The sequence below is a fragment of the Sarcophilus harrisii genome, chromosome 6 (genome assembly GCF_902635505.1).
Source record: "Sarcophilus harrisii chromosome 6, mSarHar1.11, whole genome shotgun sequence".
Taxonomy (NCBI): Eukaryota; Metazoa; Chordata; class Mammalia; order Dasyuromorphia; family Dasyuridae; genus Sarcophilus; species Sarcophilus harrisii.
Window position 1 is genome coordinate 147735655 of NC_045431.1, and position 26743 is coordinate 147762397.

The 26743-nt window shown below is 32.9% G+C and overlaps 1 protein-coding gene across 1 annotated transcript in view; it reads left to right on the forward strand.

Annotated features, from left to right (window-relative positions):
• Positions 1-7970: 7970 nt before the first annotated feature.
• LOC111721305 (B-cell scaffold protein with ankyrin repeats-like) overlaps positions 7971-26743 on the forward strand; it is a 77091-nt gene continuing 58318 nt past the window's right edge. Inside the window, exons 1-3 of the mRNA XM_031943851.1 lie at positions 7971-8062; positions 14206-14487; positions 18723-19022. Coding sequence (XP_031799711.1) covers positions 8023-8062; positions 14206-14487; positions 18723-19022 — 622 coding nt within the window. The 5' untranslated portion in view covers positions 7971-8022. The remainder of the gene's footprint in view (positions 8063-14205; positions 14488-18722; positions 19023-26743) is intronic.

A 26743-nucleotide genomic window follows, 5' to 3' on the forward strand; every position in this document is an offset into this window, starting at 1 on the left:
GTGAAAAAATCAAGAAATATTTGAAAGTGCTGGATTTTCATTTTATTTCATTTTTTTTGCTGGTTGGAAATAAATACTCCATTCTCACATAAATTCTGAGTTGATTTGGGATGAGTGATTGCCTCCCTCTTCCCACTTATTTCCATAGGAACCCACAACTGCTAGTGAGAAATTCAGCTACCAAAGAAAGATATTGATCTAAGAAAGCATTCAGGAAGGGAAAACCTAGAAAATGAAAGGCATTGAACTCACATCAAGGGACTATTTGAAGGAACTGGAAATGTTTAGTATGAAGAAGACTGAGGGAGAAAGGATAGCTACCTTTAGATGATTTTAAATTATTAAATGGATGATGGTCTAGGCTTCTTCTGTTTGACCATAGAAGGCAAAATTAGAAAAAGGGAAAGATTTGCAAAACATATAATTGATAATTAATGTGGTTTATACTGTTTTAAAAAGGTTCTCACTCAAGGGAGATATTCAAGCATCAACTGAATGACAGATTATGTCCCAGAGAAAGTGTTTTATCAGGTTTGAATTGGACTAGAAAACTACTGACCTTCAAATTCTCTGATTCCAAAGGTCTACTTATCATTCCACCAAATATTTTAAGGAAGTTTTTTTTTTGTTTTGTTTTGTTTTGTTTTTGGTGTGTGTGTGTGTGTGTGTGTGTGTGTGTGTGTGTTTCCTTGAGGTAATTGGGGTCAAGTGACTTGCCCAGGGTCACACAGCTAGAAAGTGTTAAATGTCTAAGATCAAATTTGAACTCAGGTCCTTCTGACTTCAAGGCTGGTGCTCTATCCATTGTGCCACATAGCTTCCCTTTAAAGAAATTCTTGATCTTTGGATCTGTTGATTGGTGATATGTTTTAAATTCATCTTTGCAATGTCTTAAGAATTGATTTTTCTAATTTTTTTTGGTAAACAGAAATGAGTCAACTTGCTATTCAAAACCTCATCCGAAATGAAATTGGAATTGCATAAGCCCATAGAATCATGCTGTTTATTTCATCAGATAACACTTATTTTCTCATAATAGTTGAGTATAGTCTTAGTAGGAAATTACTACGTTTACACAGAGAACTCTCCATTTATGGCTTGGATGAGATTTCAGAACCCAGCTGTTATAGTCCATTAGACCAATGAGATGCACTACAACTGTGACTCAACAATTCTAGCACTTCATTACTATGTGTGGTTTCTTCCATTTGATAGTGAAGGACCAACACAGAGACTTTCCCTGGCTCAGGTACAAGCTAACAAAAAGCTTCCTCACAACATTTAGTATAGCTTGTCTGCCTTTAAACCAGCTCTAATCTGACAGCTTGAAAACTGCCTTAAAAGGGATCTAAAACTATCTACATTTATGGATTTAGTTGAAATTTTTATGTCCAATTTTTATTTAAGTAAAACAACCATCTGTCTGGATTGCCAAAAAAAAAAAATTAAAATAATTCTTGTTGCAATTGAGGTGTTTTTGTTTATTTACCATAAATCTTTCAATAGGGCGGATATTTAAAGCTACAAATGACCTGAAAAACCATCTAGGTTAATCCTCTCCTTTGAAAGATAAGGAAACTAAGTACTGCAGTGGATAGCGTACCAGCCCTGAAGTCAGGAGGACCTGAGTTCAAATCTGGCCTCAGACACTTAACACTTCCTAGCTGTGTGACCCTGGGCAAGTCACTTAATCCCAATTGTCTCAGTTAAAAAAAGAAGAAGAAGAAAAGAAAAGAAATATAAGGAAATTGTAGTTCAGAGAACTGATAATTAACTAATGATCACATAACCAATATGTCAGAGATGAGATTTAAACCCAAATTTTCCTGATGCCAAACTACCTCTCTTTTAGTTTCCAGCATTCCATAAAGTCAAAAAGCACTTGAACTTCCAACTCTGTGGTTTCTTTCTAAATACATGGAGCATCTAGGTAGTGTAGGAGATAGAATGCCAGACCTAGAGTAAGGAAGACTTATCTTCATGAGTCTAAATCTATTCTCAGACATTTACTAGCTAAAGGATCCTGGGCAAGTCTTTCAACCCACTTTCCCTTAGTTCCTCATCTGTAAAATGAGTGGAGAAGGAAATGGAAAAACTCCAGGAAAACCCCAAATGGAATCATGAAGAATTGGACACTATCAAAATGGCCAAACAACAAAATAGCATGTTAATGCTTTATAGTTATATCTGCCCTTGATAATGATTTTTGCATTACTACTTATGTGTTGATCATTATTTATGTTCTTCAGCCTAATTCATCTTTCATTCATCTTTCTATTAGCCTTTTATCTTATTTCTGATAAATTCAAACTACTTACCTAATTTTCATAAAATATCACTTTCCATATGTATTGAGAATCCCTTGCTCATTGCTCCTTGAAAACAGGGATTCTTTTCTTTTTTTTCATCTCTTTGCATTATTAGCACATAGGATATTAAGTACATGGATGCTTAATAAATGCTTTCTGACCTGATTACTGCTATTACTTGAAGCCCCAAATTACCTACAAAGTCTAGTATTTCAAATATCTACATAATCTGACTTCATCTACATTACCTGATAATTTGTGATTTCTTCTTGCCACCCTCTAAATGTAAGCTCCTTTTAAGTCAAGAGAATGTTTTAAATGCACTCTACACTTGAATTTCAATTCCTTCTTAATTGGGTTTATTTTACCTGCTTCCAATTTAAGGAGCATTGGACTTCATGAAAAAGAAAGAAGAAAATAGAAGGAAAAATGAAACTTGAGCAGCTTTTTAACTTTGTCATTAATATCATATGCATAAATGAGACAATCTTGTCTTGTTCTTATTCAAAATATGATAAGAGAAAACTCATTACTTCCCATTTTTGGAGAGAGATAAGAGTATATAAATTCTCACATTTTGTGCATTGACTGTCCCAACATCCATAACAAAGTTGACATTTTCCTTATATTATCCTTTCAGCTCCCCTCACGCTTCTATACAACCTCTACTTAGTCCTTCACTTAGTTTGGAGGGAAGTTCTGTGTAAGATTCACTCTCAAGGTATATAACTTTCCCATGTGAAAAGTTATTTGAGCTTACATCAAGTTCATATTCCTGTGTGGCCAAAGGAAAAACTAACTCTCTTTAAAGATATAATTGGAGCCAAAGGAATCATATTGGGACCTGCATCAAAGATCAGCTTCTCCTGTCCTTAAAAAACAATTTGGGACCTTATTTTTGCTGTTATTAGCATCTGGGGTGTTACATTATGCATGATTCTTGACAGCTGGTATGAACAAACTTCATTATCTTCCTCTGGAATGTTAGCCCAGATTTTGTAGTCTATTGCTTTCATATAGGTCAATGTATAATTATAGTGCACAGTTAAAATTGTCATCCCCTAGGAATACATTTCAAATTTCTTACTCATTATATACAATGGTACCCTATGCTTATATAAGGAGTAGACATTTTTTAAGATCCATGGTTTATAAAACTTTGAAAGAATTGACTTGAAGTACAATATTTTAACCAGTCTTAGTTACTTTAGAAATTATAAAGACATATTATGTAACTCATCCACATGGAAAGATATTAAAATCATAGCATCAATGATTTAGAATTGGAGAGATATTTGAGTTCATTAAGTCCAACCTTTTCATTTTCCAAATAAAAAACTCAAACCCCAAAACCTTCAATGATTTGTTTGATGTCACAAGGATAGAAATAGAGATGAGATTTGAATCTCTCTGAATCCTCTGAATCCAGAACTGTCTTTTTTCTCCTCAGTACTAAGCTCTCCCAAAAGTCATGTGGACACTTATTGGCATTAGTCTCAATATTGATGTTTCCATTTGATATCTTTAAGGTCTTTACTATTACTAAGACTAATCTTATTTGATATATCATGGTATCAGCCTCACTTTCTTACTCTTACTAACTCAACATATATAATCAAATGTCAAGTCTTGAGACAGTTTTAATGGTTATCTCCCTAGATAGTTTGAGGTTTGAGCCATATCTATATTAGAAAGTAAAAGTGGAATTTAATGTCTACCACTTATATAATTATACTTCTATTTAAAAAGACAAAACAACCAAGCACTTTCTTGTACATTGATTAATGAAATATCTTCCAATTGTTCATTTCAGCTTTAAGAAAGCTATTCTGATATTAGGGAAATCCGTACTCATGGACTCCTAGAAAAATATTTAAGAATTAAATATTTTTTCTTTTTTCTTAATCTCAACATGTGTATTACTACATTAACTAAAGGCATCTATTAGTAGCTTTTGCAATAGGATGTCTGCTGAGATGTTGATGTCAGGCAGAAAAAAAATTACAAAGAGATAAAAGTCCTTTCTTTGAAAGAACTTATATTCTAATTGGGGAAGACATACATAGAGAAGTGATAGCTAGAGAAAGACTGGGAAAGTATAGGGATGATTAGTTGGGCAGTTGACTAAGACAGTTTCCAGAATTTGTGTTTTCCATAAAAATAAGTAATGAAGAGACCATCAGATTCTATAGATCACATAATGCATGCTGAAAAGGTTAGACATGAAGGATCAACATTGACTCTTAGTCTGTGATGTTTACATATTTGACATTAAAGTAAGTGTTGCTTTGATTAATATTCATTAATATCAACATTTAACATTGGTAACATTTTAAAATAAGCATGTATCAGATGGTTGTCATATAAGTTATCAGACAGGAAAATTGCTACAAAGGTCAGCATTTTACTATAAATATCACTCACATTTTTTGAAGAAATTAATTGTTTCCTGGATAACATGAGTGTCTATACATTTATGATCATGGAATATAAATGTCACTTTCCTGTACACAGTTTGCATTTTTCTAAAATTAATTATTCAGTGTTAAAGTAGGACAGAGTTACCTCCTGTAATAAACACATTCTGCTAGCTGGAAATTTATATAGAAGGTCGCTCTAGAATTATTTTTAGTTTTTCTCTGTTTCCTACAGTTATAGTTATGCATGAGCAAAGTGATTTATTTAAGTTTCAGGTTTAGCATATTCATGCCCTTTCTCATTCACAAACAAATATGTATATATGCACATGCAAAGGTTCCATTAATTACAGTTTGTTTAAAAGTTCTTGCTCATAGTAACACTTTTAGGTTTGTGAAGAACATGGTACAAGTCTCGTTTAAAAACCAGAAACAACAACAAAACTAAAAAGCTTTGAAGTAAATACATCTCTTACTGAATTAAAAAATACCTTTCATGTCATTATTGGAATAAGAATGAAAATTCTTTTTTCTCCTATATTCTCATATTAATTTATGAAATATGCAAAACAGGTTTTGAGGGACAATTATTACTTATTAAAACATAGGCATCTAAAACAATTTCTATATTTAGTTTATAATCTCTATTTTTTTCTTATTTTATACTATGCCATTTAGAGTACCAAGAACATTTCCTCTTAATAAGGTGTGAGATAGGGGAAAAATTTCTCCTGTCCTAAGCCACTATCTTAATTATCTTTCTGGGTGTGTTTCCTCATCTATAAAATGAAAGATTTAAATATTAAACCTCTAGAGTCCCTTCTGATATCAAATTATATTATACTATGGTATTTAAATGAATTAGTCTCATTAAAATACTTTGATATTTTGGTTCCTTTACCTCATTCTCCAGAGTGTGAAGATGACAGCACATCCATGTCTTCTTATCCTATACAGTCCTTGTATATGTCTACCTGGAATACTTTATATAAACTGCATAATATTATTGTTACTTCTCTTTTCTTTCTGCTCTTAAAATCATCAGAAAAGGATTAATCTTAGTTCTGATCCTCTGTGTGTCCTATTTAACATCCTTAATGTCCTTTAAAACTTTAAGGTTCTGAAGTGACAATTGTTTCATTTCCCTCTATCAGAATGCTAGCCCTTATCTTTATAAAATCCCTTCCAATTGTTCAAATAAATTTGTTTCTAGTTTTCTCCTGATGCTTGTGTTTGCGTTTCAAATCTTTTTAATTTTTAATGAGGAATTCTTTAAAATTCACTATTAAAGGTTTGTTTTCCCTTCTATAAGACTGTATGTACTAAGCTTTTGCAAAAGTCCAATTTTGCCATTATATTAATTTTCAGGGAATCCAATGATTCTTATCTCTACCTGTTTTCCAGGTCAGTTGTTTTTGATAGTAGATACCTTAAATTTTCTTATGTTTTTTTTTCAATGTTTTGAGTTTCTTCTATTATCTCTTTTCCTCTTTGTGGAGTTGTGGATGGATTTCTATGTTATCTCTCCTAGTTTTCAGGGATTCTCTTACTTAAGTAGGATTTAGCATATTTACCATAAGCTTCTTATTCTCTTTTGAAGTCTTTCATTAAAAGCTTTTATTTTATTTTTTTTAATCTTTTGTTTCTTTTCTTCTTGGTATTCTTATATTTCAAGAAAATTTATTTTTCCCCCTTTATAAAGTTATTGCTTGCAGTTGTTATGAAGTTAGAGTAACAATCATTTTTATATCTTTTTTTTTCCTTTTGATTTGTTCATCTCTCCGATCTTGATTACTGATTTGGAGCTTTGTGCTAGGGCCAAACTGTTCTCATTATTGTAATTTTGGGTGAGGTGATGGGCCCTGCATGTTCTTGCCTTAGGCCCACTAGATTCTTATGATAAACTCTACCTCTTATGTTCCCGCATTTGTAGATTTTTGAAGTTCACAATACTGGATTTTTAAGGCCTTTTCCGGCATCTGAAGTTCCGAATGCTTCAATCTATTGTTATTGGCCTATGTTAACATTTATTTATCTGCTAGGGCCTATTTCTTAATGGCCATGGATTTCTGTTTGACTTTTTATGTAGTTCTTGAGTTGAAGTCACTTGATGTGGTTTCTCATTAGATTTCTGACTGTTTCTTGGTATGGAACTGTTTTTAGATTTCTGCTAGAGTAGAATGTGATATGTGAGAGTTTGGTTGTCTACTTCCAATCAATCAGAGACCTCTACCAGAATTCTATCACTCTCCCTTCTCTTCCTCCTCCTCCTCCTCCCAGATCCGCCCCCAAATTAAAATGTTTATTATAGTATTTATCTCACCTGATTATCTTGAGGGTGAAATGGGAAAATATATATGATAGTCTTAAAAACTTTGAAGCACTAGGTAAATGTTATCTATTTATTATATGTCTTATAACTGAATAATTTATATCAGCTGCAATGGAGGGCATAATGAACTTAATGTCAAAGATCTAAATTCATATCTGATCTGTGGCACCTACTAGCTGCATTACTCTAGACAAGTAACCTAACCACTTTAAATCTCATTTTTCTTTTCTGAAAATTGGGGATAATGATACTTATGCTACCTGACATGATTATTTTGAAAAAAAAAAAAATCTCCTGAGTACGTGCAAGGCCTAAAACTTCCAAAGACAGTTTTATCTTCCTTCTTTGTTGTAAATTCCTTTAAATTCAATGGAAATTATATCCAGAAGTTTCAGAAAGATAAATATGACAATCCACTCCCCAAATCTCTTGACAAGCTCATTGAGAAAATATTATATATAACATACATGTACTTAACATTCATCTTTCTGTGTCATTAAAAGTAAACCAAGTATTTTAAGTTTAAAGGAATACTCAGATTTTGAAAAGGATGTTTCCCATAATCATCTGCATCTTTTTAGAAATACTTTATTCTTTTCTTCAAAAATTATAAAACCAGTCCTCTGATAGTTGCAGTTGCATTCATTTTTCATTCAGTTGAGTAGATGCTTTTAAATTATGTGTTGTCACAGATAATGTGTTTCTATACTATTTAATTAGAGGTTAATTGAACAGGACACATTGAGAGCCCTAAAATAAGCAAGATGAAGTATTTGATTAAAAACTGAAAAGAGATTCTGTTTTTCCCCAGGTAACAACCTTCCTGTCACATATTCTATACACTATATAGCAATGAAGATTTATCCAAATAAATGAATAACATTACCTATTAAATCAAATTATTCTTTTTCAGATTCATGGAGATAACAGAAATGATGATCTTGAAAGTCAGTATGCAGAAAAAATGGAAGATGTGATATCTAAAGTCCCTCTATTTTGTTCTAGTAAGTTTTATGTTTCTTAGTAGATATAATTTAATCATTGTGGGAAATCTAAATAAATATTTTATGTTCAGTGACAATATAGCTGAGTTACATATATTTAGTAACAAATTATATTTGTAAAGTTATTATTGCCATTTTGTGTCTAACCACTTAATATTAGTTGAATGGTTTTAATTTCCTTAAAGAAAATAAATATTATGTCTCTATTCCATTATTTTCTAAAGACCATGTAATCTATTCGAAAGAGCACTGAGATTTAAGTTACAAATTTATTATTAATTAGCTACATGACTTTACTCAGCTTATTTGTTCCTCTACCTCATATGCTACAAAATGAAAAAAAAAAAAAATTGGATTAGATGGTCTCTAAAGCCATTCCAGTTCTAAAGTTCCACAATTCACTCTCATTTGACACTAAAACACTAAACAGTCATGAGACAAGTCACTTAAACTATCTGGGTTAGAGTTCCCTTATTTATAAAATGGGGATAATAATGAAATAAATGTATTCCTGATCATTTGAGGGAAAGGGATGTAGTGGACAAAAGACTGACCTCAGACTCAGGGAAACCTGGATCCTATTTCTTTCTCTAGCAATTATTGGCTTCATGATCCTGGGTTTTGAAGTACCAAAGGAAATTCTCCAAGACTACAATTCACAGAGCAATGTTTTTAGGATGAGTTTGCTTCTGGAATACCCCCTACACCAATGACATCACAGATTTCATTAAAAAATACAATAATAACAAAAATAATAAATAATACTATATTAAGACATTTGCTGTGACTTTATAACTTGAGATTTTCAAATTCAGCTTTTTAAAAAGTAGTTACTTCTCTCAAACAAAAAGATTCCCTCCCTTTCAAGCACCTATAGAGTATATCATAAAATCATAAAAACACAAGGCTGGTGTCTTTCCCAATGTTAAGATAAAAAAAGAGTTTCCAGTCAAATTCTGACAGATCAAATATAATTTTCATCAGCATCATAATTAGTAATAATAGTAATTTTAATGATTTCTTATAATAGTAATTCCTGACCTTTGTACATTCATTGGATAAAACCTTGTTGTTGGGAAAGCTTGAAAACAAAAGGAAAAAGAGATGGCAGAGAATGAAATGGATAAATAGCCATGACAACCACAAATGTGACCATGGACAGACTAGTGAAGGATAGAAGAATCTGAAGTTTTCTGACTTCAAATTCAGAGCTCTTCCATTACATTACAGTGTCATTCTCATTAAAATTGCTATACTTAGCAATTCTAGCAATACTTAGAAATACTATTTACCAAAACTATTGATAAATGTGATATATTAGAGCATTTTAAAAGAAATATATATTCCCATACTGGATAATATTCAAGAAATCCAATGAGAAACCATGTTAAATGTCATCATTCACCCCAACTCTTCATAAAAAGTCATCCAAAAGTCCATAGGTAATAGAAAATGTGGCACCTCAGGCAAATTAAGAATAAATATGATCAGAGATGAGAAATATGTACCTGACAAGGTTCTGTGTTTTGAAACATGAAGAGTAAGTAGCACACCTTACATATGTATGAGGTAGTCAAAAAAACCCAGAATGAGGACCTTGGAAGTCCCGTGGAAGAACATCAAACAAGTGGTGGTTAGTCAGCAACCCTTTTAAAGCATAAAGTTAGGAGTTCTGTGATCTCTAAAATACTGTCTTAAGATTCCAGAGAGGGTTGCAAATAATCTATACTCTGAATTTGAAAATTCTTGACTATAGCAGGTCAGCACAAGAATGTAGAAAACAAAAGGTGAGACCAAGAACCGATTGATATTAAAAATTATTGCTAATCTAACTCCATAGCAATGGCAAGCAGAGAATCAAAAGAAAAAATAGATTTTCTATATAACAACTATGTAGATATCTAGAAGAAACGAAACAAAAGATATGAAAAAAATTATCTTAAAGGAAAGAATTATAAGGACAATAAGAAGAATAGAACAGAATGTGTCCATCTTTATCTGAGTTGGTGGAATCCATGAAAATTAGAACAAAGAAAAACAAATCCAGCAGTAAGAAAAATTAGAACAAATCTCAAAAGATTAAAAAACAGAAGGAAATTTAAAATCTCTACCATCAAAAAACTGAACTACAAAATGGGTCAAAGAAAAATATTTAAGAATTGAAAGTCCTTAATTATAATAACAAAAAAGCCTGAACACTATATTTCAAGAATTAAAAATAAAATCTGCCCAAACCTACTATTTCCTTCATTTCTCACACATCTGATTTCCTGGATTTCTTGATCTCCAGAAATTCATCTTTTTGCAAAGTGAAATCAAATCTGAAATTCATACCACTTCAGCATCCCTTTGCTTGATTCTCATCCAGATCACACTCTCTAACCTTAGGGGTCTCACAATTTTGCTTGGTCCTTTTCTTTTCTCCTTCTTCTATTTCATTTGCTTATCTCATTACTTCCTATGAATTTGATTATTAACTCTATGCTGATGATTCTTAAATCTACTATTCCTGCCCTGATCTCTCTGGGGACTTCCAATCTTGAATCCTCAACTGCTTTTTAGAAAAGTTAAAATGAATGACTAGTAGATATCCTAAATTCAACATGAATAAAACAAGCACAATATCCCCTAAATCCTACCCACCTTCTATGTTCATTATTATTGTAGATGGCAATATCATCCTCCAAGTTCCTCATGCTCCCAATTTAGAAGTCATCCAGAAGTCATTATTTCTCATCCCCCCCATAACCAAGCTGCTGCCAGGCCTATTGACTTCACCTTTGCAGCGCCACCTGTTGATGGCTTTTCCTGCCTCAAGTTTCTCCATACTCTAAATCCATCTTCCATTCAGTCACCAAAGTGATTTCTCCAAAGTAGGTCTAACCATGTCACCTCTTTATTCAGTAACCAAAATTATATAAAAAATCATCTGTTTCACATTCACAACCTAAACCCTTCTGGTCTTTCAATCATTCTTATTCCATATTACCTGTCACATAATCTTCCATTCAATGACACAAGTTTCTTTGCTTTTTCATAAATAAGATACTCCATCTCTTGACCCAAAACATTTGCTCTAAATTTATCTTATACCTGGAATACTCTCCTTCTTCATCTCTACCTACTAACTTCCCTCATCTTACATTATACCACAGCTGAAATGCCACAGGAAATACTTCTCAACCCCTCTTAATTCTAATAACTTCTCTCTTTTAATTTTCTCCTATATGTATCCTGTATATAGCTTGCTTAATCAAAATTGTTTGCCTTTTATCTTTCCTATTAGATAGTGGGCTACTTGAGAACAAGAACAGGCTTTTGTCTCTTTTGGTACCTCTAATGCTTAGCATAGTTCTTGGCAAATAGTTGGTATTTAGTCATGTTTGATTCTTCATGACTCCATTTGGGATTTATTTGCTATTGAAGTGGTTTATTATTTCCTTTTCCAGATCATTTTATAGATGAAGAAACTGAGGCAAACAGAGTTAGACTGTCTCTTAGGCAGTTGGAGAATGTTGAACAAACTATGATATGATATAATGAACATATAGTGATAGAATAAATTATAATATAATGGGATGTTTATATATAGTAAGAAATGATGAAAGATACAATTTCAGTAAATTCTGAGTGATATTGACAGCAAATGAAGTGAAAAGAGTCAGAACAATTTATTATAAAAAACAATAACATTTAAAGGAAAATGATCACACCATACTTATGATCTCTGCTTCATGCAGTAACCAATCACATCTTCAAAGGAGCTATAATGAAATGATGACCATCTCCTACCAAAGAGTTAGGTAATAGGCACAAAGTACAGAAACCTACAATTTTAGACACAAACACTATATATACTCAACTTTCTTGATTGTGCTTGTTTATTACAATTTTATTCTTTTATTTCTCTCAGTCCTTTGGGAAAAGGCACTGGCAATAGTAATTTTAAAAAGGAAAAAGCTATTGATTTTTTAATGCACAGAAGAGAACAGAAGGAAGTTCAGAATGAAGCATAGACAAATAGGAGAATTTTGAAAGTAACAACTTATTTTTAAAGCAAGTCTATAAAATGGAGATTCATATTTTCATTTAGAATCTTTTTTGTGCTTTCTACTGTATATATGGAAAGGTTCCTTTTTTTACTTATTCAAAATTTTAAAAATTAAAAAATTAAAAAAAACCAAATGCCCATAATTGAATCTGGTAACCTTTTTCATTCATTTACAACATTAGCTTTTGAATTAACTGCTTATTTTAAGTGGTAGTTCTTTTCAAAAATTGTCAGTGCATCCCAGAATTCTGAGTGGGTTTTTTTTCTCTATCTATCTCAACCAAAGGTTAACATTTTCTGAATTTTTTAAGCTAAATAAAGGATCACTTCATTTGACTTCTCTCCTAATTCCATTCTCAACACAAGACAGAAACATATAAATAAAATGGATGTTGGCATTCTAATAATGACAGTGCAAAATCCTCTAGTCACTGCAAGATGCTCTATCAATTTGTCTTTGTATTTTTTTGCTAGAAGCTCCTCCTTCCTTTATTCTCTTTAATATCTTTAATTGTGGTGGACACAGATTATGCTAAACATTTTCTTACCTGAAAATCTTCTGTTCAGCTCAGAAAATGCCTCCAATATTGTGGTTTCTGGGACTCCTTGAATAAAAATTCTGAATCTCATATATACTACAAAGCATTTTTTAAATTGAATTTTATGTTATTTTCAGTTTCACATTTGTTTTTCCTCCCTTCATCTCCTTCACCACCCATAATATAAAGCATTTTAAAAATAAAATTTAAACTAGACTATTGAACATAGATTTACAGAAAGCAAAATTTCATTACAGATTCATGCTGCTACGACATTTTTACATAGTCAATTAGCAAGGAATTATTTATATAATTTATAAGGGTCATAAGAAACCAGGTGGAACAGCAGAAAAAATATAGCCCTAGAATCAAGAAAACCTGAGTTCAAATCCTTCCTTGGACATTTGCTAGGTATGTGACTGTTTGCCTCAGTTTCTTCATCTGTAAAATGAACTAAAGAAAGAAAATGGCAAACCACTCCAGTATCTCTGCCAAGAAAGCCCCAAATGTGGTCACAAAGAGTTGAACACGACTAAAACAACTGAAAAATAACCAAAAAAAAAAAGTGGTCACAGAAGATCAGAATTTGCAAGTTTGTGAGAGTACCTCAGCCCAAACTTACTCAACCACTACGGTTGAGTAAGAGAACTCATCCTTCTTATAATCCAAGAGAATCCATCCTTCTTATAATGAGAAAGAAAATCCTGTAATCATCAGAACTCTCTTCATGTCTTTACATTTTATAGATGAAATAACTGAGGTTGAGATGGTTTAAATAACTTATGCAAAATCAAATAAGCAGTAAATTATGAAGAGAAACATAAAAGAAAACAAAAACTATTGTTCATAAGAATTAATAAGATGAGAATTTAGGGTTGAATTTACAATTAGATAAATTTATTCAGCTTTATTAAGCACCTAATGCTTGACAGGGCCAATGCTAATTGTTTGGGGATACAGTGGAAGGTAAAGGCCAATTCCTGCTTTCAAATGAGAAAAGTGAAATGACTTGTTGCAAGTCATATGTCTTTCTAGAGTGGCAGAATTGCAATTTGAACTCGGATCCAAAACATGCATCAGGCCAAGCACATTAAAAGAATAAATATTTGAAAACTCAAGGCTTTCTTCTTGCCTTCATTCATATGCAGATCAAGATTAGCTTGCCACTGATTGTCATCATCTTTGTCATCTTGTACTTATCACTTATTTTATTAAGTCAGTTTTTTTTGTTGAAATAAAAAATTCAGTGATACTATCAAACATAGGGCTTTGCTCAGACAAGAAGCCGACAGAATCAGAATATTATTATATGCATGAGTATGTTGTGTACTGAGGTGGCAAAATATGATGGAAGCTTTCACTGTTCATTTGGTAAATATTTTAAAAACCCAGAAACTGCTGTACACCCTAATTCTGCATTTGACAGCTTTCTGCTGTATCGGCTCATAAAAGTTTTATTAGTAGTGGGGTTACTTCTGTGGGAAACTGTGAAACATGAAATGCTTCCAGATGGTGTATTTTAAATTAAATAATACAGTCTTTCTCCCAAATAGCAATGATGCAGCATCCATCACATCATCAAGGAAGAGAGCAGATCTACCAGAAGGAAGCAGAGGAAGAAAAAAAGGAAAAGGAAAAGGAACAAGATGATGAAGACAGTAGACAGGAGAGAGGCACTGGGCTTGAGTCAGAAGATGAATTGTATGTTATTTTCACTGAGAACAATCAAGAAGGGAATTCAAAAAACCCCTTGTTCTCTGACAGACCTCCACTCCCCCCACCTCGAGCTGTGGTTTCTCCCATTGGACTAGAAAAGCCGCTTTGTCTGTTACCAGGTAAGTTTTGAGTCAATATAGCAAACCAGTTTTGGATGAAGTACTCTCCCGTGATGTGATGCAAACACAGATACAACTTAGGTCTGATTTTCAAGACAATACAATGAATACAATAAGCATTTATTAAGTAGCTATGGAGTAGAGGCAATGAAGAAAATACAGTTTGTGCCTGTTTTCAAGATATTTCTAGAATTAATGCAGTTAAATGCAATATTAACAACAACAACAAAAAAAGGTATTGTACCAAATGGGGGCGGTGGAACTAGTTACCAGCTCCAAAGATTAGGAAAGATTTGTAGAAGCAATGGAGATTAGTGCATACTGGAACCTAGTTCAAATCCTGCTTTAGAGGATTTACTAGTTGTATGACACTGGGCAGATTACTTAACCTCTAATCACTCTTAATCTCTAATCTTTCTTAATCTCAGTTTCTTCATCTATAAAAACTTCTTTTAGATCAAATATATATTATCCTATGATGAAGGTGCTAGATATAATTTGAGCTTCCTAGCATTAGTGTATAGGAATTTTTATAGATAAATGTATGGATGTGGGAAATTTTAGGCATTTAAAACAGAATGGTTTCCAAAAAAACACCAAAAAATTGAATAAGTTCATGGGGCAAAGAATTATCTAATTTAGCTAGAGCTAAGAGAGCATATCAGGGAAGGTTATCTCCCTTGTACAGGGAGAAGTGCACTGAACTTGGAATCCGATCTCACCTCTGCCCTTTACTACTTGTACCACCTTGAACTTAATGTTTCTGGGCCTCAGGTTCCTCATTTGTAAAAGGAAAGAATAGAATACCTCTGTGGTTTCTTTAAATTCCAGATCTATAATCCCATTAGTAAGGATAGAAAAATAGGATTGCAGCAGGTTATAAACATTTTTTGCATTCCAGTCACAGGAGTTTTAACTTTATTTGAAACCTAGTATGGTTTCACTGAAACTTTGTGATCAGAGGAGCGAAATAACAAGATTTTTAATGTAAGAATGATTTTTTCCCTTTCTGGCAATGACCTAAAAGATGTATTGGAGGGACTGGAGGGAATAGAAAAATAAGAAATATTACATACAGGTAATGAGAACTTCATTAAGCTGATATTAATGGAAATGGAAATATAGAGGAAAGAAAGAATATTAAATGTGACAGAGGTGTAATGTTTATGATTTGATAGCTGATTATACAAGAGCAATGAGAAAGCAGTAACCCCAAATTTGTGAACATGGGAAAAATAGTGAAAGATGGCATCTTAGATAGAAATAGTTAGAATAAGGCATAGATTAAAGGGGTAAGCAATAAGTTCAGTTTTGGACATGTCGAGTTTGAAGTTGTTGTTATTGTTCAGCACTTTCCAGTTGTATCCAACTCTTCTTGATCCAATTTGGACTTTTCTTGGCAAAGATACTGCAATGGTTTGCCATTTCTCCCTCCATGAAGATGAGGAATCAGTAGAGAAGTAAGTTATAAAAATAAAAGAAAAACCAAAGAGTACTTTGAAACTGAAGGATCATAAAATCCATTGACTTAGAAGAGATCTCAAACATCATTTAATGCAGACTCCTCATTTTACAGATGTAGATATCCCTAGAGAGACCAATGGAAGTTAGGTGACATGTCCAAAGTAACACAGGAAGTAATAAATTCTAAGCCAAATGGAAAGACTAAGAAAGCTCAAGGCCTTGATTCACTATGTCTGGACTTGTAAGTTGTGAAGACAATATCTGTGTTTCCAATCATGCCTCCCAAATACCTATTCCATAATCCAGATGTACTGGATTATTCTGCCTCTAGTACCATATTGTTCTGTTCTCTCTACTATGTGTCACTGCTCTTCCCTAAGACTAGTCAATTTTTTCCAACTTTGCCAGTTAAACCTCAATCTGCTTTTTAAAATCTTTCTCAAAAGTTATTAAATTTCATTGTATCCTGAATTCCTTTGGCAATATGATGAATCCTATGAGTATTTCTCAGAATAAATTTAAATGCATAATGTAAAATACACAGGATTATAAATCACATTATTGTGTTGAAATAGTATTTGAGTATTTAAAAAAGTCTATAGTCCTCAGATTAAGAAACCCTAGTGTACCTCAAATGACAGATTTCTTAATATCCTCCTCACAATTTTTTAAAATTTTATTGATATGTTTTTGTTTTACATTATAGACTACAAACATGTATATATTATTCCCACTTTGTAAGAGGTCTCATTTAATGAAAATAAAATAACTTAGAAAAACTAATAATACATAACCTCATTTGAAAGTTTAAGTAACTTTTCATATCTGTAGTATCACACTCAACTCTCATTTATTAATTAACAGGCATCTATTATCATTCCTTTCCACCTCCTGACCCATTAGAAAAAGAAAAGAAGTAGATTTTTGCAACAAATATATATATATTCAAACAAAACAAATCCTTTTAAGGTCTGCATGCAAAACTGTCTCTTAATGACATCAACCCCTATATACTTGACATAGCATTGTTTTACAAAACTTCAATATTCTTATCCTCTAATCTTCTGCATTAGAATTATTTGTGTTTGTATTTTATATGGCTACCACCACCCCCCAAACTGAAAACTCCATGATGGCAGAGACTATGTCTTATCTAAACTGCATCACTCTCAGTGCTCTGCACATGGTAAGTGATGAATAAGTGATATTCCAGTAAAAAGAGACTAACAAGACTATCAGAGAGGCATGTAGAAAATTGTGTGGATTTGTATGTCTCTGAGCAAATCATTTAACCTTTTGAAGCAGGGTTATTGTCTGAGTTAGCTCTTCCATAAGGTTTGAGGCTGCAGTGAGAGAAAATCACTTCTCAGTCTATAATAAAAAATTTAAGTATGTGACCTTAAAAATTCCAAATAGCATGATGGTTCTTGATTCTCATTAACAATAATTTTCATAGGCATTTAATTCAAGGCCCTTATAAGTTCCCTTGTCAAGTAATGAGATATAAAATAAGAATTAAGCTCAAACAATTTGGTAAAGATGTTTGAAAGTTAAGATATCTGACACATTCAACCTAAAAGTAGAACATGAAAAAAATGTTTCCCCATACATTTATTTGATTTCACCTTGGGATGCTGTCAGGGAAAGACAAGTCATTTGGTCAAAATTTCAACATTGCAAATTATTCAGAAGCTAAATCACAGTAAGAATAAAAAGAGTGAGTGCCGGCTACTTATTAAGCACTTGATATCTATTAAGTTGAACTGTGCTGACCTGAACTTAACTGATTATATCTCACACTTCTATCTACACTGAAAAAAATGAATCTGGAGTTAGTTTTTTTTTTTTTTTCAAATCACACTTTGATGCTTACTGTTTAACATGGGCAAGTCACTTTTTTACTCAGGCCTGATTTTCTTCATCTGCAAAAATGAGAGTGGGGAGCTAAGGTAAATTCACAGCTCTAGAACAATCATCCTACAATCCTTATCTAAGATCTAATACTATTTCTTAAAGAACCAGACCACTTTTTTTATGAATGTGCTCCTTCCTTTCTGTTTAGTCTCCCCTCCAAAATATGTTTACATCAAATAAAGATTATTCCCCTGATACCCTACTAATCAATGAGAAAGAGTATCCGTTGAGCTTTAATTCACACTTGGAAACCTGAACACTTAGAAAAACCTCCCTCCCACTGCTGATTTGCAATGCTTCAGTCAAAGCAATGAACATTATTCTTCCATTAAAAGAGGTCCCCTCTAATTCACAGAATTATCTTGGGAATTCTGTCAGATATCCTCTTGGGTTCCTTTCAAAATGCAAGTAAATCACAATACCAGATAGAGAAACTTAGCTCTCTAGATCTCTTCTTACCATAAGTACTCTGTTTTTTTTCCATAAATTCATTCCATTGCTCTATATTTCACATGTAAATATACTCTGAAGTAGCACTTGAAAAAGCGGAAGTCTGAAAAAGACGTCCTGTTTTTGACTTTGTAGTCAAATTTATTAAAGCTAATAAAGTATTTGAGGGTGAATTTGAGCTCAGTTCTTCCTGATTCCAGGCCCAGCATCCTATCATCTGAAATATCTAGCTGATTCTTGGCATATAGTAAATACCTGATACTTATTTATTGACTTACTCTCCCTTATACTGTTCCTCTACACTTAAACAAAACTGTTTGGGGAATGTAATATATATAATGTACTTTTATGAAACAGTATGTAACATGGGGCTAAATGCATCCTATTTTTTTTTTTTTTTTGGGCAGGGAAAATATTAGAAGGACAAAGCGAACGAAGCTGGGCCCAGTGTGATCTTGGAATTAAAAAAGAGACAGAAGGTGAGCTGAAAAGGGAGAAGGAAAAGAAAGAAGATGAGGAAGAAGAGGAGGAAGACCCTTATGCTTCTGCAGAAATTGATGAGAATGAATACGATATAATCTTGGCCAAAGAGAGTATAAAGAAGAAAATGGGCAATAGATCTTTCATTATAAACAGACCTCCAGCCCCAGCCCCAAGACCAAGAAGTGTTCCCATTAGAGAGGAGACCATACCTTATATAGCTCAAGGTAAAGTGTGAGAATAGGAATGAATGCATATGTGTATGTGTGTTTGCATGGAAGCACGCTTAGAGCACTTAATGGGATAAGTACTGGTCCTGGGGAACCAGGGAATAATAAGGGAGAGAAATGATGATTTATGCTCCATTTAATTCTTTTCAGAAAGACAATGAAAAAGAAAAACAAGGTTAACTGATTAGACTCTAATACTAGTTCTTCATGCAGAAGGGATTGTTTTTTAATAAATCAACCATGGAATATAATTCTGCAAATGATAGCAAAGAATTAAATTCTGATCTATTTATGTGATGCAAGTAGAATAAATTAAACTATTTTATTGTCCACAAATTCAGTAAAAATATAGTTAAGGGACTTAAGAGCACTTTTTTTCTTTGTACTTTCTTCTAGAAGTTTTATAAATGTAATTATTTTTCTTAGTTCCATTATTCTAGATCATTTTAAAATCTTAAACAATTTGAAGCAAATCAGGTAACTCATTTTGGTAATGGTTCTCCAGCTGCAAAGGAATGAGTGAATGTGTGTGTGTGTGTGTGTGTGTGTGCACATGTGTGTGTATGTGTGTGTTGAGGGGAATTGGGTGGGGTATACAGGTGAAGAACACCTGTGTCTTTTTATGGCTTACAAAATTTAATTATTTTTAGCTCCTTATCTTCTTCCATTTAGTCTTTTTTTAAATTTTTTAATAGCCTTTTATTTACAGGTTATATGCATGGGTAACTTTACAGCATTAACAATTGCCAAACCTCTTGTTCCAATTTTTCACCTCTTACCCCCCACCCCCTCCCCCAGATGGCAGGAGGACCAGTAGATGTTAAATATATTTAAATATAAATTAGATACACAATAAGTATACATGACCAAACCGTTATTTTGCTGTACAAAAAGAATCAGACTCTGAAATATTGTACAATTAGCTTGTGAGAAATCAAAAATGCAGGTGTGCATAAATATAGGGATTGGGAATTCAATGTAATGGTTTTTAGTCATCTCCCAGAGTTCTTTTTCTGGGCATAGCTAGTTCAGTTCATTACTGCTCCATTAGAAATGATTTGGTTGATCTCGTTGCTGAGGATGGCCTGATCCATCAGAACTGTCATCATCTAGTATTGTTGTTGAAGTATATAATGATCTCCTGGTCCTGCTCATTTCACTCAGCATCAGTTCGTGTAAGTCTCTCCAGGCCTTTCTGAAATCATCCTGTTGGTCATTTCTTACAGAACAGTAATATTCCATAATATTCATATACCACAATTTATTCAGCCATTCTCCAACTGATGGGCATCCATTCAGTTTCCAGTTTCTAGCCACTACAAAAAGGGCTGCCACAAACATTCGCGCACATACAGGTCCCTTTCCCTTCTTTATAATCTCTTTGGGATATAAGCCCAGTAGTAACACTGCTGGATCAAAGGGTATGCACAGTTTGATAGCTTTTTGAGCATAGTTCCAAACTACTCTCCAGAATGGTTGGATTCGTTCACAACTCCACCAACAATGCATCAATGTCCCAGTTTTCCTGCAGCCCCTCCAACAATCATCATTATTTTTTCCTGTCATCTTAGCCAATCTGAGAAGTGTGTAGTGGTACCATTTAGTCTTATTAATTGATGGCAAACCTAGAAATTCCTGTAGCCATTGACTGTCTGGCTCCCCTGTGAGATGACTTCACCTGGAACTTTGAGATTTTTTGTTGTTGTTGTTGTTATTGTTGATGCCATTTCCTAATGGGTTTGGTACTTTCCATCAGAGTGCTTTGTAATCGTTGGCAAATTTCAAACTCAGTCATTTAGTCATTCAAAAAATATTTATTGAATGCTTACCCTGTGCAAGATAATCAGCCAAATGGGAAACAAAGCTGAATAAGACATGGCCCCTGCTCTCAAATAGCTATAATCTTGTAGGAGAAAGAAAATAAATGCACAAATAATTCTAATAGAACATAAAATGTGATAAATGACATATAAAGTAAAGGAATACACAAGAGAGAAAATGATTTTACTAGTGATCATACAAAATATATTGAGGAAGGAATAAGTTAAAAGGCATTTGTTAAGTACTTAACTATGTGCCAAGCACTGTGCTAACTGCTGAGAGATAAACAGGACAAAGTAAGAAAGTCCTCATTCTCAAGAGACTTACCTTCTTTTCTAAAATTTATTTATTTAGTTTTTAATATACATTGCTTTATGAATCGTGTTGGGAGAGAAAAATCAGAACAAAAGAAAAAAAAAAAACTGTGGGAGAGTAAAACCAAAGGGAAAAAAATCAGAAAAAAGGAGTGAGCATAGAATATGTTGATTTACATTCACTCTCCATAGTTATTTTTCTGGATATGCAGATGCCACTTTCTATCCAAAGTCTATCAGGATTGCTTTAGATCACTGAACCACTGAGAAAAAAACAAGTCTTTCATAGTTGATCGTTGCACATTCTTGCTATTATTGTATACAATGTGTTCCTGGTTCTGCTTGTTTTGCTTTGTATCAGTTTGTGAAAATCTTTCCAGGCCTTTCTAAATCAACTTGTTCATCATTTTTGTAGAACAATAAAATTCCTTTACCTTCACATACCACAATTTGTTCAGCCATTCCCCAATTGATGGGAATCTACTCATTTTCCAATCCTTTGCTATCACAAAAAGAGCTGCTACAAACATTTCTGCACATGTGGGTGCTTTTCCCTCCTTTATGATTTCCTTGGGATATAGACTCAGTAGTGAAACTGCTGAATCAAAAGGTATGCACAGTTTTATAGCCCTTTGAGTATAGTTCCCAGTTGCTCTCCAGAATGGTTGGATCATTTTACAACTCCACCAACAATGCATTAGTGTCTCAGTTTTCCCACATCCCCTCCAACATTTATCATTATCTTTTCTTGTCATCTTAGCCAATCTGAGAGGTGTGAGGTGGTACCTCAGAATTGTTTTAATTTGCAAATTTGCCTTTCTCTAATCAATAGAGATTTAGAGCATGTTTTCATATGACAGTAGATGGCTTTAATTTCATTATCTGAAAATTGTCTCTTCATATCCTTTGACCATTTATCGATTGGGGAATGATTTTCATTCTTATAAATTTGACACAGTTCTTTATATATTTTAAAAATGAGACCTTTATCAGAAACACTGGGCTGTAAAAATTTTTCTCAGCTTTGTACTTCCTTTTTAGTCTTGTTTCTGTTGGTTTTGTTTGTGCAAAATCTTTAATGTAATCAAAGTTGTCCATTTTTGCCTTTCATAATATTCTCTAGTTCTACTTTGGTCATAAATTCCTCCTTTCTCCGAAGATCTAATAACAAATTTTAGTCTATCAGCAAAGCCAACAACCCTTTCTTCTTTTAAAAAAATAAAACTTAAAATTTTATTCTTGACTGACAAAATGAATTACACCTATGGTCTATGAGTACAAGTATAAATCTCAATTAATTTATTGGATGGCAGATTACTACAACCACACATCTAGATAGGACAAAAGAATTGTCATTTCTACATTTGCATCAGTCCTCATGTCTGTTTACAATTATGCACAAACTGTCAAGAATAGGGGGTATCCAAATATATAATAGTATTGAATGATAGTCATTTTTTTCATCAGGATCAGAGAAAGGTTCACCAAGACCACAATATGGTTTTAGAAATGTTTGGCAAAAATGCTGGTGTAATATTCTTGACATTTGAAGAAAAATATTCAGAATTAGGAAATAAAACATTTTTTTTTACAAAAATCTTGCAAAGTGAAATGCTGAAGGAGTATTTTTAACCTTTTTAAAATAATTTATCAGTTTAGAAATCACAGATAAAAGCTTGGGATTTAATTGCTTAAATTAGTGAAGAAATAGTTAAGAATAGTTCAGAAATAGTTAAGAAAAATAATAGTTAAGAAATGATTTTCACAACAATAAAATCAAAGTAAATAAATCACTATAAAATCCTTCAATGGAAAGAAAACTGGACTTGGAGGCAAGAAAACAAGGGCTGAAGTCTTGATTTTCTTATTGATTACTGATTAAGTAATCAGTTATTTTAGGCTATGATGACATGATGAAGCAAAATTTTAACAGGTGGCATATATTTCATATTTCTTTAAATTTTAGCAGCTATTTGTAGAAAATCTAAATGCTTCATAGATCTACAGTTTCAAGTTTCATTTGGGGTTGAGAAAAGAAGCCCTATATTATTGTGATTCCCCTAAAAAAGCAAAATTGTCCTAGGTTCTAAATATGGAATCAGAATTTTTTTCAAAGCTTTTTCTATGACATTTATTTTTTTAAAGGATTATGATTAGTTAAAGCTCTAAGAAATTTTTTGAATTAGTATTCAATTAATTCCAGCAGATTTGCCCATCTCTCAGTGTGATGCTTTTAGAGATTTTAAATCCAGAGCTAGATCTCCAGTCATTTCATGATTTTGAATAATGTTGGTCATTAAGCACAATACTACAATTACATTAATGGAATTTCCTAACTTCAAGTTAGAAAGCAAATAAAAATGAAAATAACACTAAGCTAGTGTGTCCAGACTTTGCTGTAACCATGAAAGCTAAGATAAAACCTTCTGGAATGCTAGGAAAATTTAGTGACCTATACAAGAAAAAATTATTAACTCGCAATAAAATTAACTTAAGGTCTTATATAAGAGACATTGGCTTATTCATACAAGCATTCTGTATAAAGAATTTTTTTCCCTTACTCTCAGCACAGCCCCTACTACCTTTTCCTGGAAGTTTCCCCTGATTGTTCCCTTTAGAAAACTATCTCTCCTCCTTTTCATTACACTTAAATGTGGCACCTTCTTTTTTTGATTATAAGTTTCCTGAGGGCCTGGATTCTATACATCACAGAATTGGCAGAGCACAATTCAATCCACAAGGCCAAGAACACCATTGCTAGCTTATAGCAGAGCCAGGCATTGGAACCAGGTTTTATAGTTATTGGGCTAGTCTTTTTTTCTGTGCTATTGTACTGATGCGGGAATCACTGGCAACAACTGCCTTACTGAAATTCTCCTGTTGGGAAATACATACACTGAGTGCTTTGAAAAATTATTTGAGAACTCCCAAGGGGAAAAATATTCCAAAATTCATTATGCTATGGTCAGAATTATTTTTACAGGATGAAGAGAGGGAGAATATTTGAGACCACCTACTATTAAGATCTAGAATTTTGTGTAGTTTACTTCACCAGTGCATGCTTTCAGTCACCTAACCCATACCCTAAGTTCTTTTGTTGCTGTAGAAAAGCCAGAAATCTTTTTGGAAAGAATACTTCCCCAACTTTACCCTTATATGGCATGGATGTGATTGTCACTGGATGTATGCACTGTCACCATAAAGGCTCTTTTTGGGGAGGGAGGGAAAGAAGATGTAAACATTAACAATCCACATAAAAGACTTACTATGTCATATTGCATATAATTCAAGGTAAACAAGAGTGCCTTATTTGACCCAAAGAATATATGAATTTCTGCAGGGAGAAAAGCAGTTATAATTGGGTGAACTGTGACAAAATTTCACAACATATACAGATAAATACCCAATATTTTTTTAAAAATGTAATAGTTATAAAAAGAAATGGGAGAGAGACAGAGAATGAGACAGACAAAGGGGGAGTGAGAGAGAGGGGGAGAGAAAGAGAGAGGGAAGGAAACAGAGAGACAGAGACAGAGATAGAGGCAGAGATAAAGACAGAGACAGATTGGAGAAAAGGAGGGGGGAAAAGAAAGAGTCAGAGGCAGAGAAACAGAGACAGAGATAAAGACTGAGAGTGTGTAGACAAAGACAGGAAGAAGACAGAGGAGGCAGAAGGGGGAGACAGAGACATAGAGAGAAGGGGAAAGGGAGAGAGGAGTGGAGGAAAGGTGAGAAAGAAAGAGGAGAAAGAGGGAGAACAAAAGGAAGGAAAGAGGATGAGAGGGATAATACCAGCAGATCATATTTTTTTTAAAGAAATTAAGAAGAAAATAAGAATAAATATGATTTTAAAGGAGTTAACAAGGAAACAAGAATAAACAATTTGGACCTTGTTAAATTTAACATAGATTTTAAAATATCTCACATAACATGGTTTCAAACAGAATTCCATTCTTTTTTGTTGTTGTTATTCTTTGCATATGTGTGTTGGTGCTTATTTAGCTCATAATAGAAAAAGAAGAATAAAGTCTAAAGGGTAATACACACCTTTATGATGACTCATATTTATATAATTCTTTAAATTTTTCAAAGAACTTTCCTCACAACAATATTACTAGGTTGTTTGTATAAGTATAATTATAATTTCCATTTTCCAGATGGAAAAATTAAGGCCCACAAGGAACTAAGTAACTTAGCCATGTTCACACTGCTTTGAAGTATCTACGGTATAATTTGACTTCATTAGTGCTCTTTCTATAATATACTACTACCTATGTCTCACCTAAAATAGCTGTATAAATTTATAGAATACTTTATTTCATTTATTACTACAATGTATCTATTAAGTAGACAGTAAGTATCTCTATCTTACTGATTCCAAAATATGAGAATTCAAGCAAAGCATTGCAGAGTTGGAAGGGTTCTATTAAGAGCCCATTTGTTCCCTTTTGATATAGTTACAATTGTTAGGAAGTTTAGTTAACTTTTTCCTCCCTTAATCTCTGACTTAAATTTACTTCTTTATAAATCTCCATTCTTCTGGGACCAAACAGAAAATTTCAGTGTAATATTTCTTCCAAAAGATAGGCCCTCAAATACTTAAAATAGTTTAAATACTTTATTAAAAATGTAGTTTAATAATTTTTAATACAAGCACTTCCTTTGTCTTCTTTTCGAAGGCTAAACTACAATCATTCCTTTAGCTGATCTTATCAATGGAACTAAGAAATAAGTTATTACTTTTTAATCATCTTTGTTGACCACATTTGGTTTTTTTGTTTGTTTTTGTTTTTGTTTTTGTTTTTGTCAAAAATACTAAAGCAGTTTGCTATTTCCTTTTCTAGCTCATTTTACAGGTGAGAAAAGTGAGGCAAATAGTATTAAGTGATTTTCCCAGGATCACATAGACAGTAAATATTTGAAGTCAGATTTAAACTGAAGTCTTCCTAACTGCAGGCCCAGCAATCGTGCCTCCTATCTTCCCAAGAAGTAAGTTTCCTGCCCCAAATCAAAAATCAAAGTAGTGGTTACACTAAAACCAGAATCTCTAGAATTCAATTCTGTTTAACTTTTTTTTCTCCACTAAATTGTTACTTTTCAAAATGGATAATGTTTTCATTCATCTAATTTTCATTATAATATTGTTGGGCATGCTGTTCTTATAATGATATTTATTTTCTCTCATCAACAATCTTTCTTAACACTTAATGGTCTTTTTCTTTCAGAGAGTAGATATTTTATAGCACAACTCTCTAATTTTCTTCCAAAGCTTTGGCAATCTTGTGAAATATTTACCACAGTTTTCCAGAAAGCAACCCATTCAATTAAAAGTCATGAATTACCACAGGTCTTTTTTGGGGCACAATAAAAAGTCATAAAGCTATACAGAGTTCACCAGGTACCAAGAGAAAGGGGAATAATAAAAGGATAAGAATCTCTTTCATTAGTTTCTCCCTTATTGGAGTTCTTCAGGCAAAGATGGGATTAAAACATGTTGGGTACTTTGTAGAGGGAATTATCTTTCACCTAATGAAAGCTTGAACTACATGGCCATTGGGCATATACTGATTCCTTGGTATCCCA